Source organism: Cynara cardunculus, assembly GCF_001531365.2.
Source record: "Cynara cardunculus var. scolymus isolate 2C chromosome LG 13, CcrdV1, whole genome shotgun sequence".
In the NCBI taxonomy this organism is placed as follows: Eukaryota; Viridiplantae; Streptophyta; class Magnoliopsida; order Asterales; family Asteraceae; genus Cynara; species Cynara cardunculus.
This window is the reverse complement of record NC_037540.1, coordinates 10,561,934-10,572,982: the sequence shown is the minus strand read 5'-3', so window position 1 is coordinate 10,572,982 and position 11,049 is coordinate 10,561,934. Positions and strand designations below refer to the sequence as shown.

The 11,049-nt window shown below is 34.1% G+C and overlaps 2 protein-coding genes across 2 annotated transcripts; both read left to right on the top strand.

Annotated features, from left to right (window-relative positions):
- Nucleotides 1-1,234: 1,234 nt before the first annotated feature.
- On the top strand, nt 1,235-5,955 carry LOC112524753 (general transcription factor IIF subunit 2). The gene is made up of 6 exons (XM_025134711.1): nt 1,235-1,495; nt 3,702-3,807; nt 4,921-5,057; nt 5,138-5,212; nt 5,556-5,702; nt 5,842-5,955. The coding sequence occupies exons 1-6, from the start codon at nt 1,235-1,237 to the stop codon at nt 5,953-5,955; spliced, it is 840 nt and encodes a 279-aa protein (XP_024990479.1).
- Nucleotides 5,956-8,142: 2,187 nt separating this feature from the next.
- Nucleotides 8,143-10,837, top strand: LOC112525793. The gene is made up of 4 exons (XM_025136064.1): nt 8,143-8,207; nt 9,353-9,507; nt 9,804-10,085; nt 10,175-10,837. Exons 2-4 carry the CDS (start codon nt 9,373-9,375, stop codon nt 10,730-10,732), a joined length of 975 nt encoding a protein of 324 aa, XP_024991832.1. The 5' UTR covers nt 8,143-8,207; nt 9,353-9,372; the 3' UTR covers nt 10,733-10,837.
- Nucleotides 10,838-11,049: the final 212 nt, after the last annotated feature.

Sequence of the window (11,049 nt, the reverse complement as noted above, 5' to 3'; positions counted from 1 at the left end):
GAACCGGGAACGAGGCATTAGAAACAATCGTATGAGTTTGTTGTTTAAATACTGTTAAGTAATTTTATATATCGACATAATTGCAAACTCCTTACATGTTTTGAAATCTAATTAGAAAATCAAAAATGAAATTTGTCAAACATTACAAAAATAACTTCTTGCTTCAAGTCAAGTCAACCAAAGTCTGTAGCAGATTTAAACACCTCATTCGATTGTGTTCAAGACATCTACTGGAATAATCAAAGTTTGCTCAGATTTTTTTCCTTATTCAAATATGTAATTTAATTTAATAAGGGGTTTTTTTTTTCCAGACATATCCATTATTTTTATTTAATTAAATTAAAAGTTAGAATACTGATTAATCATATACTTATTACTTATGTGATATTGTTAGAGACAATTGTTGCATCACTATGCAAAATAGATTAAACAGTTAATCTTAAACGAGAAATCTAATACTTCTAAAACAAGGGTGGTGCCTGATTGGTTTGAACTTGGTTCTAAAGGTCAAAAGTGACAGGAGGTCCCAGGTTCAAATCCAAGGAGGAACAAAAATCTTCTTGTGGCCACGGAGGTTCAAATGCGGTAACTCCGGGCTATCTGCAAAGCAGGCGATCGTTTTGGGATTAGTTGGCTTGCATAGCGGATTGGATATCCAGGTTAATAAAAAATGTTATACTTAAAAAAAAAGAAATAAAAAGTAAAGCAATCTTTAATTATTCTTATATGAATATTCAAATCATCTTTCTAATTTTGAAAATACTTGATCATTAAACAACAAACAATTGTATTGAGGAGCAATATCATGGATGAATAATTTTGGTATATAGCTCAGTTGGTAAAGGAAAAGTATGACTTTGTTCGAATACAAGTCATGTTTCGGGTTAGATCTTAGACCCTCAATAACCGCAGCCGTTGACGTGAGCCAAAAAATATCCATTCACATTAATGTCTTTGGAGACAGGTTTCGTACGAGGCTGGTTGGAGTTGACGGTTATCAAGTTTTTGCCAAATAGCGTGGACAAAATTATTTTTCAAAAGCAAATAAACCAAACCAAGATTGGAACAAAATAACCAACTAAGAGGACTGAAGTTGACGTTTTATATTCAATAGGGACTATAAATGTATACAGGGTAAAGGAAGAAGTTCTGAAACACCTGCACTCCTATATATATAATATGCATGCACACAATCACTCTCGCTCTCCTCTACCTAAAAAAGCCGTTACAAAAAATGGACGACCCAATCAACGCCACCACCAAAATCTCCGTCTCGGCGAAGGCTAACAGCGGCGGGGGACAAAAGTTATTGGAGACGAGCAAATCGGAGAGACATGTTTGGCTCATGAAATGCCCTCCAATCGTGTCTCGTTCACTTTCGCAACAACAACCACACCTACCGTCGCCTCCCGATTCTTCTTCTGCTCCAATCACCGCCAAGGTTATCGTCAACGTTGATCCTCTGCTCCCTAATGAAGATTTCTCATCTACTCAGGTACATTGCTATTTACGTTTTGTTTTATACGTTGTAAAATGTGACCAAAATGTATAGATTGTTTAGTTTTGTGATGTAATCTGTTCGAAATTGAGAAAAAAAAGCCTAATTTCTTCCAATTGATTTTCCTAAATATTACTTTTGTTGAATTTAGAGGATGTTTGATTTTGCTTTTTATGTATGCATGACAGCGTAGAACAATATTTATGAATAAGGTAATAGTAAATCTCAGACCGTCATTCCTTCCATCCGATACCAATGACCTTGTTTGCATCCGCACACACACATATAGATACGTATTATTCTTTTCCTTATGAGTTCCCTGGAAAGTCGATGGCAATTGTTCCATACCAAAATTTCATGCTAATAATCGTCAATGTTGATGATGAATGATCTATGACTTGTATAAAAGTTCTTAGATGGTGTTAGTTTCTGTTAAGTTACTCAAGTTATTTAGCAAAAAATCCACTGAAACAAATTCTTTAAGATGTCTATTGTCAAAATGAAAATTCATTACACTATAATTCATACTTTATAACAATTTGCAGTTTGGGCCTCATATCAATCAAAGAAGTCACGATTTTTTTATGTCTTTGGCTGAAAACTCCTGGGTTTGGGATGGGAAATAGGAACCCCAGTTTACTACTACATTATAACAAGGCAAGTTGTCTGTTTATGATAATATGAATTGTTTGTTGCGATAAAAACTGCTTTGATTGTGCGATGATTGTAATGAGTGCTGGTTTCATGTTGCCTTTGGCTATGTTTGGTTAATGGAACTTGTTAATTGAAAGAAAAGGCGAGCGGAAAGCAATGTAGTTTGCGTGTTCTGTGGATTATTTTCAAGATAGAAGATTTTAATTAAATGAAGAAAGAATAATTCTTGTTTTCTTTTTCTTATGATGTTTTCTTTCTTTTCCTTTTATCCTACTTTTCTTGCATCTGTTTTGAGAAGCATATTGCTGAAGAAATGGGTTGGAATTTTGGGACTACAGGGTTCAGCATTTTAAGTATGCCGGATGTTGCCTGGATTTTTTTACCAGAAATGAAGAACAATTGGGATGTTTAGAAGATGTTATATTATCAAGGCACAACAAAGATTCATTAGAAGAAAAGGTACACAGTGGCATACAAGTTGAAAAGAAGTAAAAAAACAAACACGGAAAAGAAGAAAACTTAAAGGAAGGGGAAATGCTGTCATCACCTTCCCCAAACAACATTATAAACCATTCCAAGTTCCCAACACAATATGAAGATAGTAAAAAAAATAAAAAGAAAAAAAGGCAGAAAAGAGAAGGCCGGAAGCTGGAAGGTGGGAAGGAAGGAGGCTGGTGATAAGAATGAGACCGCCAGACACAGAAGTAAAAAAAACTTAGTAATTTGATGACTTTCAGTTAGGGATCAAAGCACAGGAGGATTCATAATTAGTCGAACATGTTTAATGCATGAAAATCTTGCTCCTTGCATGTCTCATTTTCTGAAAAATGAATATAGTATTCTATGTCTGTAAATTTTCCGGATAAAGTTTGAGTCATTTTTTCGTCCTTGCTTGTTTTTCCTGAATGATCTTGAATTTTGGATGATGTATGATACTTATCTCAATTATTAGGTTATGCATTCAGTTACTGGGTATGCAGTTAAACTATTTTTATATCTGGGTTCTGAATTCTGATGTTGAGGAAATCTAGCGTTGGTCTTTCAAGAGACAATGTTGGATTATTTGTGCTGAAATAGTTTGTACATTCGAGAGCCAGGATTGGCAGTATGATGTCAGAATTTCACAATGATGTGAATTTTACAACCTGCAGGCAGTTACAACTTACGTGTACAAGCTCCTAATTATTCCTTTGTGTAAAGCAAGTATTTTTGGATGAATATAGACAAATTATGTACCATTCTACTTTGTCATATAAATTTTTAGTCCCCCTTTGTGGTGAATGCTTATGTGTATCTTTCTGTACATGTTTGCATCTTGATAATATTCTGATGTAATGTTCTGTTCTATGCTACATGGTGAAGGAAAGACACAAGAGAATAGAAGACTAATTGTTCTGCTAATTAAGAAGATGTAATTGTTTCTTGTACATCTTTGTCTATTTCTCCACTTTCTCAAATTTAAATAGAATCGCAATGTTATTCCTTTTCTTAATGTCGTACATAGTGTCTTAATTTTCCAATTTATGCAATCCTTATGTGATATGATCAGTTGGAGTTGCTGGGCACTGATCAATCTGGGAGAGTACCGAAATGTTACTCTATGGACATGTCAAAAGATATCATTCCAATGTCTGTATTTTCCGAGTCCAAGCAAGGTGAGTAGAAGCATTCTTTAACTTTTTGTATGATGAGTCAAATAACATGCTCTTACTTGGTGGAACAGACGCTTCATTTGTGCTGGTGAATTTGGTAATGCATTCCTTTGCATCTCTAGCTAAGCTGCTTGTAGTAAGTTTCTATTTTATGCCATAAAGAGTTTTATGGATATGTAGCTTCAAAACTTTATAAATGAATTTACAAATTTCATCAAAATACATATTTTATGAACATCGTAGGAGAGCTTTGGGCTCTTATGACCTGTCCTCGACAAATTATAACTTCAAAAAACTTGTGCGTAATAAATTTAAATCACAGTGGTGAGAAGTGTGGAAGCCATATTGTTAAAGGACAAGACAGATCAAGACTTGGAGCAACAAAGAGAATGTGGTTCCTTTTGCCTCCCATTGTTACTTCTTGTCAATCTCATAGAGATCCATATCCTTTTTCCAATGTGGCTCTTTAACAAGTAATTTGGTAACAAATTCCATCTATATAATTCTCACTCAGCCATGATAGGAGATGCCAATTTTATCAAAATGGTTTCCCTTCTCTCACATTATCGACGGCTCTTAAGATTCCCTGCTGTTACCTCCAACCATAGAGTTGTCAAACTCTCACTCTCTCTTTTGTTTTGGTTTACATCTCATCCTCCAACTAGTTTGAGATTAAAGGCTTGCTACTTTTACATCTTCATCCCATCCGGATAGTATATGGTATATATATGTATGTATATGCACTCTCTCTCTCTCTCTCCCCACAGACCTTGACTAGTTATGTGCCTTTTTTCATAGATGAAGTTGGTGCCTTTTTGTATGGTGACTAATGTTTGAAACAGATCCATTGTTCATGAGTATGATAGAAATAATTTGCAATCTTGATCAAGGAAATACCTTTTAGATTTAACGGAACTGATGGAAGTAGTGATTATTCATGCTGGCATAGTTTATATTCTTGAATTTTAAATTTCATGTCACGGCTTCTTGTGGATAACCAACATATGTTGATTCTTTAACTATGATTTGCATGTGGTAGTTTTTGGAGCATTCTTAATTCCTTAAAGCATGTCACTTTTCTTGTTACCTAAGACTTCTATTTGGCCAACTCCTATACTTCAGGAAGGCTTTCTGTTGAAGGGACAATATATTATAAATTTGACATGAAGCCTCATAATGAAAACCTAGAGGAGTATGGGAAGCTCTGTCGTGAACGAACCAACAAGTATATGACAAAAACTCGACAGATACAGGTCTCTTTTACCTTTCCCAAATGACTATTAACAACTTCAAATTGCTTGTAATCATTCATATAGCTTTCTTTCATCTTCAGGTTATCGACAATGATAATGGAGCACATATGAGGCCGATGCCAGGATTGATTGCCTTCAGGCCCCCCTCACAAACTGTAATTCGAGCTTCTCCCTACTTTTCAACGTCTTCCAAACTTTATGAAATAGTCGCTCTACTCTTTGGGGTATAGGACATGTCTAAGTACATCCCAACCCCAGACCCTTCTTCCTAGTCGGATATATCATCCCACATGGATATAAAGTTAGGTTTGTTATTTCTTTATAAGCTCAAAGTTATGGTTCATCAATAACTTCCGTTACGGTTTTTAGTTGATTTGGAGGTTATTAAGGCAACCTGCTGCTTTGGGCTACGGGGCGTTTCAAGCAACCAACTCTTGTGGCCGTAAAAGAAACAGGTTGTAACCATTGTGAAATGCCTGGTGCACTTTGGTTTTACAGGAAAGGAAGAAAGCTCCGGTAAAAGGATCAGACACAAAAAGAACCAGAAGGGATCGCGGGGAGATGGAAGACATTATGTTTAAACTCTTCGAGAGACAATCGAATTGGACTTTAAAGCAACTTATTTCCGAGACAGACCAACCCGAAGTAGGCTGCTTTTTCTTTCCAGTTTTCCAAATTATGTCAAATATCGATTTTGATTCAAAAGATTCTTTTTTTAAATTTGAAAATGAAAAACAAAAGTAAGAAAATATGTGTTGTGTTGTTATGTTTTGTTGATTTTCAGCAATTCCTGAAAGATTTGCTTAAAGATCTTTGCATCTACAACAACAAAGGATCAAACCAAGGGACTTATGAGTTGAAGCCAGAATACAAGAGATCCACAGAGGCATCCAAATAGCTCCACTCTCCAGTAAGGTAAAGTTAGTTGAGGCTGGAGGTTTCCATTCAAATGATTCGACTTTTTGTTGCATACAAATCATCATCATCATCATCATCTTATTTTTTTAAAGATCAACAAATGAGTTATTTTGGATGTAACGTGATTTTTTCCGTTTGTTGTTTTTGCGAACGGTAGTGTTTTATTTGGCCTTTATTTTATTTTATAAAAATGATGGTTAGTTTGCAATGAAAAATCATTTAGAAAATTAATTCGAGTTCGAAATGTCAAGAAAAGTGTACTGTAGCTTACAAACGAGTTATATTTCAAATAAAGTTTTAGCATTACAAGTTGTTCTACTATTCCATCCTATTAAAAAGGGGGATTGACTATTGTTGTAGGGTTTTTTAGTCCTATAAAGTTGTAGCCGTATGAAACAAACATCTAAATTGAATGTTTGTTGATGTTAACATGTGAACAGTGATAGGAAAATAATTGGTATGGTGTGTCAAATTTCAAGTGTCGCTACATTTAGAATTACCTTTATAATTTTTGTCAAAAATTAAAATGATATTGAGAATCTAAATAAAGGGTTGGGTTTTGATAAGAATAAGAGTTATGGTGACAGAGATTAGATCTCTACCTTTACATCAATCATAATTGAAGAGTTCTACTAGATCAACATTAATGAAAAACATCGGATCAATTTCTTTTTAAAACGTAATATTAAAATCACGATATAGCGAGTACGTTTCTAGTTTTTTATAAAGATAATAATTATTTATTTTGTTGGAACTCGATAATTATTCTAATTATATTTTAGAATTTTTATATTTTAAAATGAGATGCTCATCCTCTATTTGATTATGTTTATCCGCAGTTATTTATACGAATTCAAACATCGAGCTTTAATAAGTTGTACTTATGCATAATTACTTGTAATCTTGAATTTTRAGTAATATGCATCAATATACARTACTTTATGCATAACAAAAATATATCGATATTCGTATAATATACAATACTTTATGCATAATTATATTTTAGATTGTTTATATTTAAAATAAGATGTTTATCTTGTATTTGATTATGTTTATATGCAATTAGTTACACGAATTCAGATATGGAGTTTTAATAAGTTGTACAATCTACTTGTAATCTTGAGTTTTAAGTAATATGCATTAATAAACAGTACTTTACGCATCAAAAGTAGTTTTTAAGAGTTTTTGTCAAATGCTTTATAATATAGTATAGATTATTTTTTTTATAATTTAATTTAAGTTTAATAATGAAATAATTTATTTTTGGTTTAATAATATAACATTTTATAAAGATAATAATTAAGTATTCTGTTAGAACTCAATGATTATCCTAATTATATTTTAGATTTTTTATATTTAAAATAAGATGTTTATCTTGTATTTGATTGYGTTTATCTGCAGTTAGTTACACGAATTCAGATATGAGAAAAAATCAGATAGGGATGAAATCGTTTAGGGATAAACGAGTTTAAGAGTTTTTAAGAGTTTTAACCAAATGTCTTATAAGATAAGTATAAATTAATTTATCTTATAACTTTTTAAATTTTATTAAAAAATAAAAAAATGTTCTAAAATAATTAAAAGACCTCCTATTTAATTGGATTTAAGAAAAAAAAAAAGTTAATTATCGTTAGACCGGAAGGATCAAAGTTAGTAGGAGTTTACAAACATAAAAGACAAAATATGGATTTTTGAATTTTAAAAACGAATTATTAAAAATTGTAAATTTTAGGAATCAAAATTAAACTTTAATTTAAATGATAATGTTTTCTACATAAGAAAAACATTTATGAAGGTTAAAATGTCCTTATCAAGCGTGCTTCCAGAACAAATAAATAATAAAGAAAGATTTAAATAAATAAATAAATAAATAATAGATTTAATTAAAAATAAAACAAATGAACAAAAATTTGCAAGTTCAAAAGTCTTGTATGATCGACTACTAGAACGAGTCTTATTTATTTATTTACTTAAGCAGCAGATCACATTTTCCACGCATATTCAGCCCCCAAGCTTTGACCCATTTCATCGTGAAAGAGGTGCGTGTGTACATCACGGTGTCGTTTTGGTTAAGAGAAGGGGTCCTCTGTATTTAAGAGTGTGGATGGCATATTCCCTCCATATATTCAACTCAACGCCTCTTCTTCTCCATACTACCATTTTTTGATTCTTTCATACATTCTAAATCAGATATTATTGGAGCTTTTTCCATCAATCCACCATCTTCTCAAGGTATAATTGAATCACACTTTTGCCCTTTTCGATTTCTGAATTTTGATCGCATGATTCGTTTCAGTTTAAGTTTTCGACTGAATTGTTGATTGGTTTTTGCTGAAATTCAAAATTGGGTTGGTGATGGGGATTATATGCTAAAATATTATTTAGGGTTTTATTATAAGATATCTGGTGGAATCGCACTTATTTCTGTATGTTTGTTTTACGTTTCTTCATGTGAATTCATAACTTTTTGAGTTTTAGATTCATTTGTAACGTTAGTTTCATTTGATGGCTTATGAAGCTAAAGTTTCTGATATTCTGTTCTTTCTTTTTGATTTTCATACTTCTATTTGCAGAGGTGTTACTATGATATAATATATGTATATGTATATATATATATACACATAGAGAGAGATTCAAATGAGAAGAAAGTAAATAAGAAAACACGAGAATAATTTTGCACCGGAATCATATACGATTACAGTACATGGTCAAGTAAAGGCGTGTGGGTGACTTGGCCTTAATCGTGTGGAATGACATGTGATTTAACCGTTCTCATGTTCTCTTATTTTATTATTTTTTCTTGTATATTCGTATCAATTCTGAAATCAAAAATTGTTCATTTGACACTCGAGATCGAAGTATAACAACCATCAACTATGAACCCTCCATCTTGAAGCGTTTCAAGATTTTGTCAACATATGTACTTTGGCTTAATCCAATTAAGCGCTTAGATCTATCACGGTAGATCTTTATGCCAAGAATGTATGCTGCCTCTCCTAAATCCTTTGTCGCGAAACATTTCCCTAACCATGTTTTTACTTTCTTAAGTGTTGGGATGTTTCCGATGATTAGTATATCATCGACATATAGGATTAGGAATACTATTATGCTCTCACTGACCTTCTTGTATATACAAGGTTCATCTTAGTTTTTTTATGAAACTAAATTCCTTGATTTTCTCGTCAAAACGAAGGCTTATAGACATTTTTGTTCTTACAAGAGTCCATTGGATTAAATTGGTTTATGAAGTGTGATCACGACCCCTCGTTTCATTTTATTGTTTTCTTGATCTTATTAGTTTTGGATGTGATTTTGGGTTCCATTTACTTGATGTGCTCCAAAAATGATATTTATTTACGTCTTTTTCTTCGATGCAGATCGTCTTGCCGTAAAAAAAATGAATTCTTTCTGTAGAAACATGGCCGGGGAATCGTCATCTAACCAACACGACATTGTTAGTTGCCCGTTTCTGCGTAACATTAACGAACCAACTAACTTCTCCTTTTCATCTTCCGTGGCTCTTCCATTGCCGGTGCGTTGCTGTCATTTATGTCGTCGTTACATGTATATACTCAATTATGTACGCATTTTGCTAGAGTAATTGTCATTTTAAACCATTGTACCCACATTTTGGCTCTAAACAACCAACGTGGTTAAATAAATGCAAAAAAGACCGTCTTAATAGCCCGAAAACAGCGAACATAACCCTCTAGTTAGTAGGAAACGGTTCAAGAAACCTAAAGTTGGCAAATTGGAAACTTCCTCCTGCATTTTCTTCGCAAGTTTATGTTTAGAAACTATCCTCATCGTTTCTTTTCGCGTGATCAGGTCCGCGGAACCAAAGGTCCTATATTTGAGGACGGTCCCAATTTTGATGCGGCATTCAGGATTTTTCATGGGCAAAATGGCGTGGTTCCACTTTCTGATCAATCATCGGATTGTTCGAAGTTGAGGTCCGAACCAGCTCCACAGCAGTTCAACCCATTAGCAGCGAAGGCAGCTACTATCAGTCTCTCGGGTTTCGGTGGGGCCTTCGGATTTGATGCATTCAATGAGATGTTCAAGAATCAACAAAGAAAACACAAATCATCCAAGAAAGAGTCTTCGCAGGTACATTAGTCAATGTGTTATCACAAGTTCATCGAACATCCATATAGACGAAAGAGATCTAACTTGCCTTTTTATAAATCATTTTACAGAAAGGAGATGAAATAATGGGTGAAGAATGGCTGCAAAATGGGAAATGCCCCATGGCCAAATCCTATAGATCAGTGAGTAATGTCCTACCAATGGTGGCCAAATCCTTTAAACTCCCGTCAGGCATAAACTACAGGTGCCCACCAATCATCGTGGCGGCCCGAGCCGCTTTAGCTCGAACCACCTTTGCAAAGAACCTCAGGCCCCAACCGCTGCCGGCAAAAGTGCTTGCGATCGGAGCCATGGGCATGGCGGCTAACGTCCCTTTAGGGATTTGGAGAGAACACACTAAGAAATTCTCACCTTCTTGGTTTGCAGCGGTTCACGCAGCCGTTCCATTTATCGCCATGCTTAGAAAATCGGTGTTGATGCCCAAATCTGCCATGGCTTTTACGATAGCAGCTTCTGTTCTGGGCCAGGTGATTGGATCTAGGGCTGAACGGTATCGCCTGAAAGCAACCGTTGGTGCGTCCCATCAGGTCGCTGTGACGAGTGAACATTGTGGCGAGCCCGTCGACTGGGAATCCATGCCTCTGAAGGTCGCTGTACCGGCGTCTTGAATTTTGTAACGATTATTGTAAGATGTAAAAAATTTCACCATGTATTTATACTATTTATTATATTATGTTTGGATCGACATAATACAAGAGGCTGCATCTTTAATTCGCAAGTTTGTTATAAAATTATTTGGATTTTACGATTTGAAATACTTACTAGTGTCGTAAACGAACCGAACGTTCAGTGAACCTATGTAAAGTAAATAACGCACAAAACAGGTTTTGCAGCTGCAAAATACTTTTCACATTTATTCAAGAAAGAAGGGCTATATATATAGCCTAGTAGCTGAAACAGAAAAGCAACAGAAAAACAAAAGAAT

Coding starts and splice junctions, on each gene's coding strand:
- LOC112524753 (XM_025134711.1), top strand. CDS start 1,235: ATGGACGACCCAATCAACGCCACCACCAAAATCTCCGTCTCGGCGAAG. Junction 3,808..4,920: donor ATTTTCCGAGTCCAAGCAAG/GTGAGTAGAAGC, acceptor CCAACTCCTATA/CTTCAGGAAGGCTTTCTGTT. Junction 5,213..5,555: donor TCAGGCCCCCCTCACAAACT/GTAATTCGAGCT, acceptor TTGGTTTTACAG/GAAAGGAAGAAAGCTCCGGT.
- LOC112525793 (XM_025136064.1), top strand. CDS start 9,373: ATGAATTCTTTCTGTAGAAACATGGCCGGGGAATCGTCATCTAACCAA. Junction 9,508..9,803: donor CCGTGGCTCTTCCATTGCCG/GTGCGTTGCTGT, acceptor TCGCGTGATCAG/GTCCGCGGAACCAAAGGTCC. Junction 10,086..10,174: donor CCAAGAAAGAGTCTTCGCAG/GTACATTAGTCA, acceptor ATCATTTTACAG/AAAGGAGATGAAATAATGGG.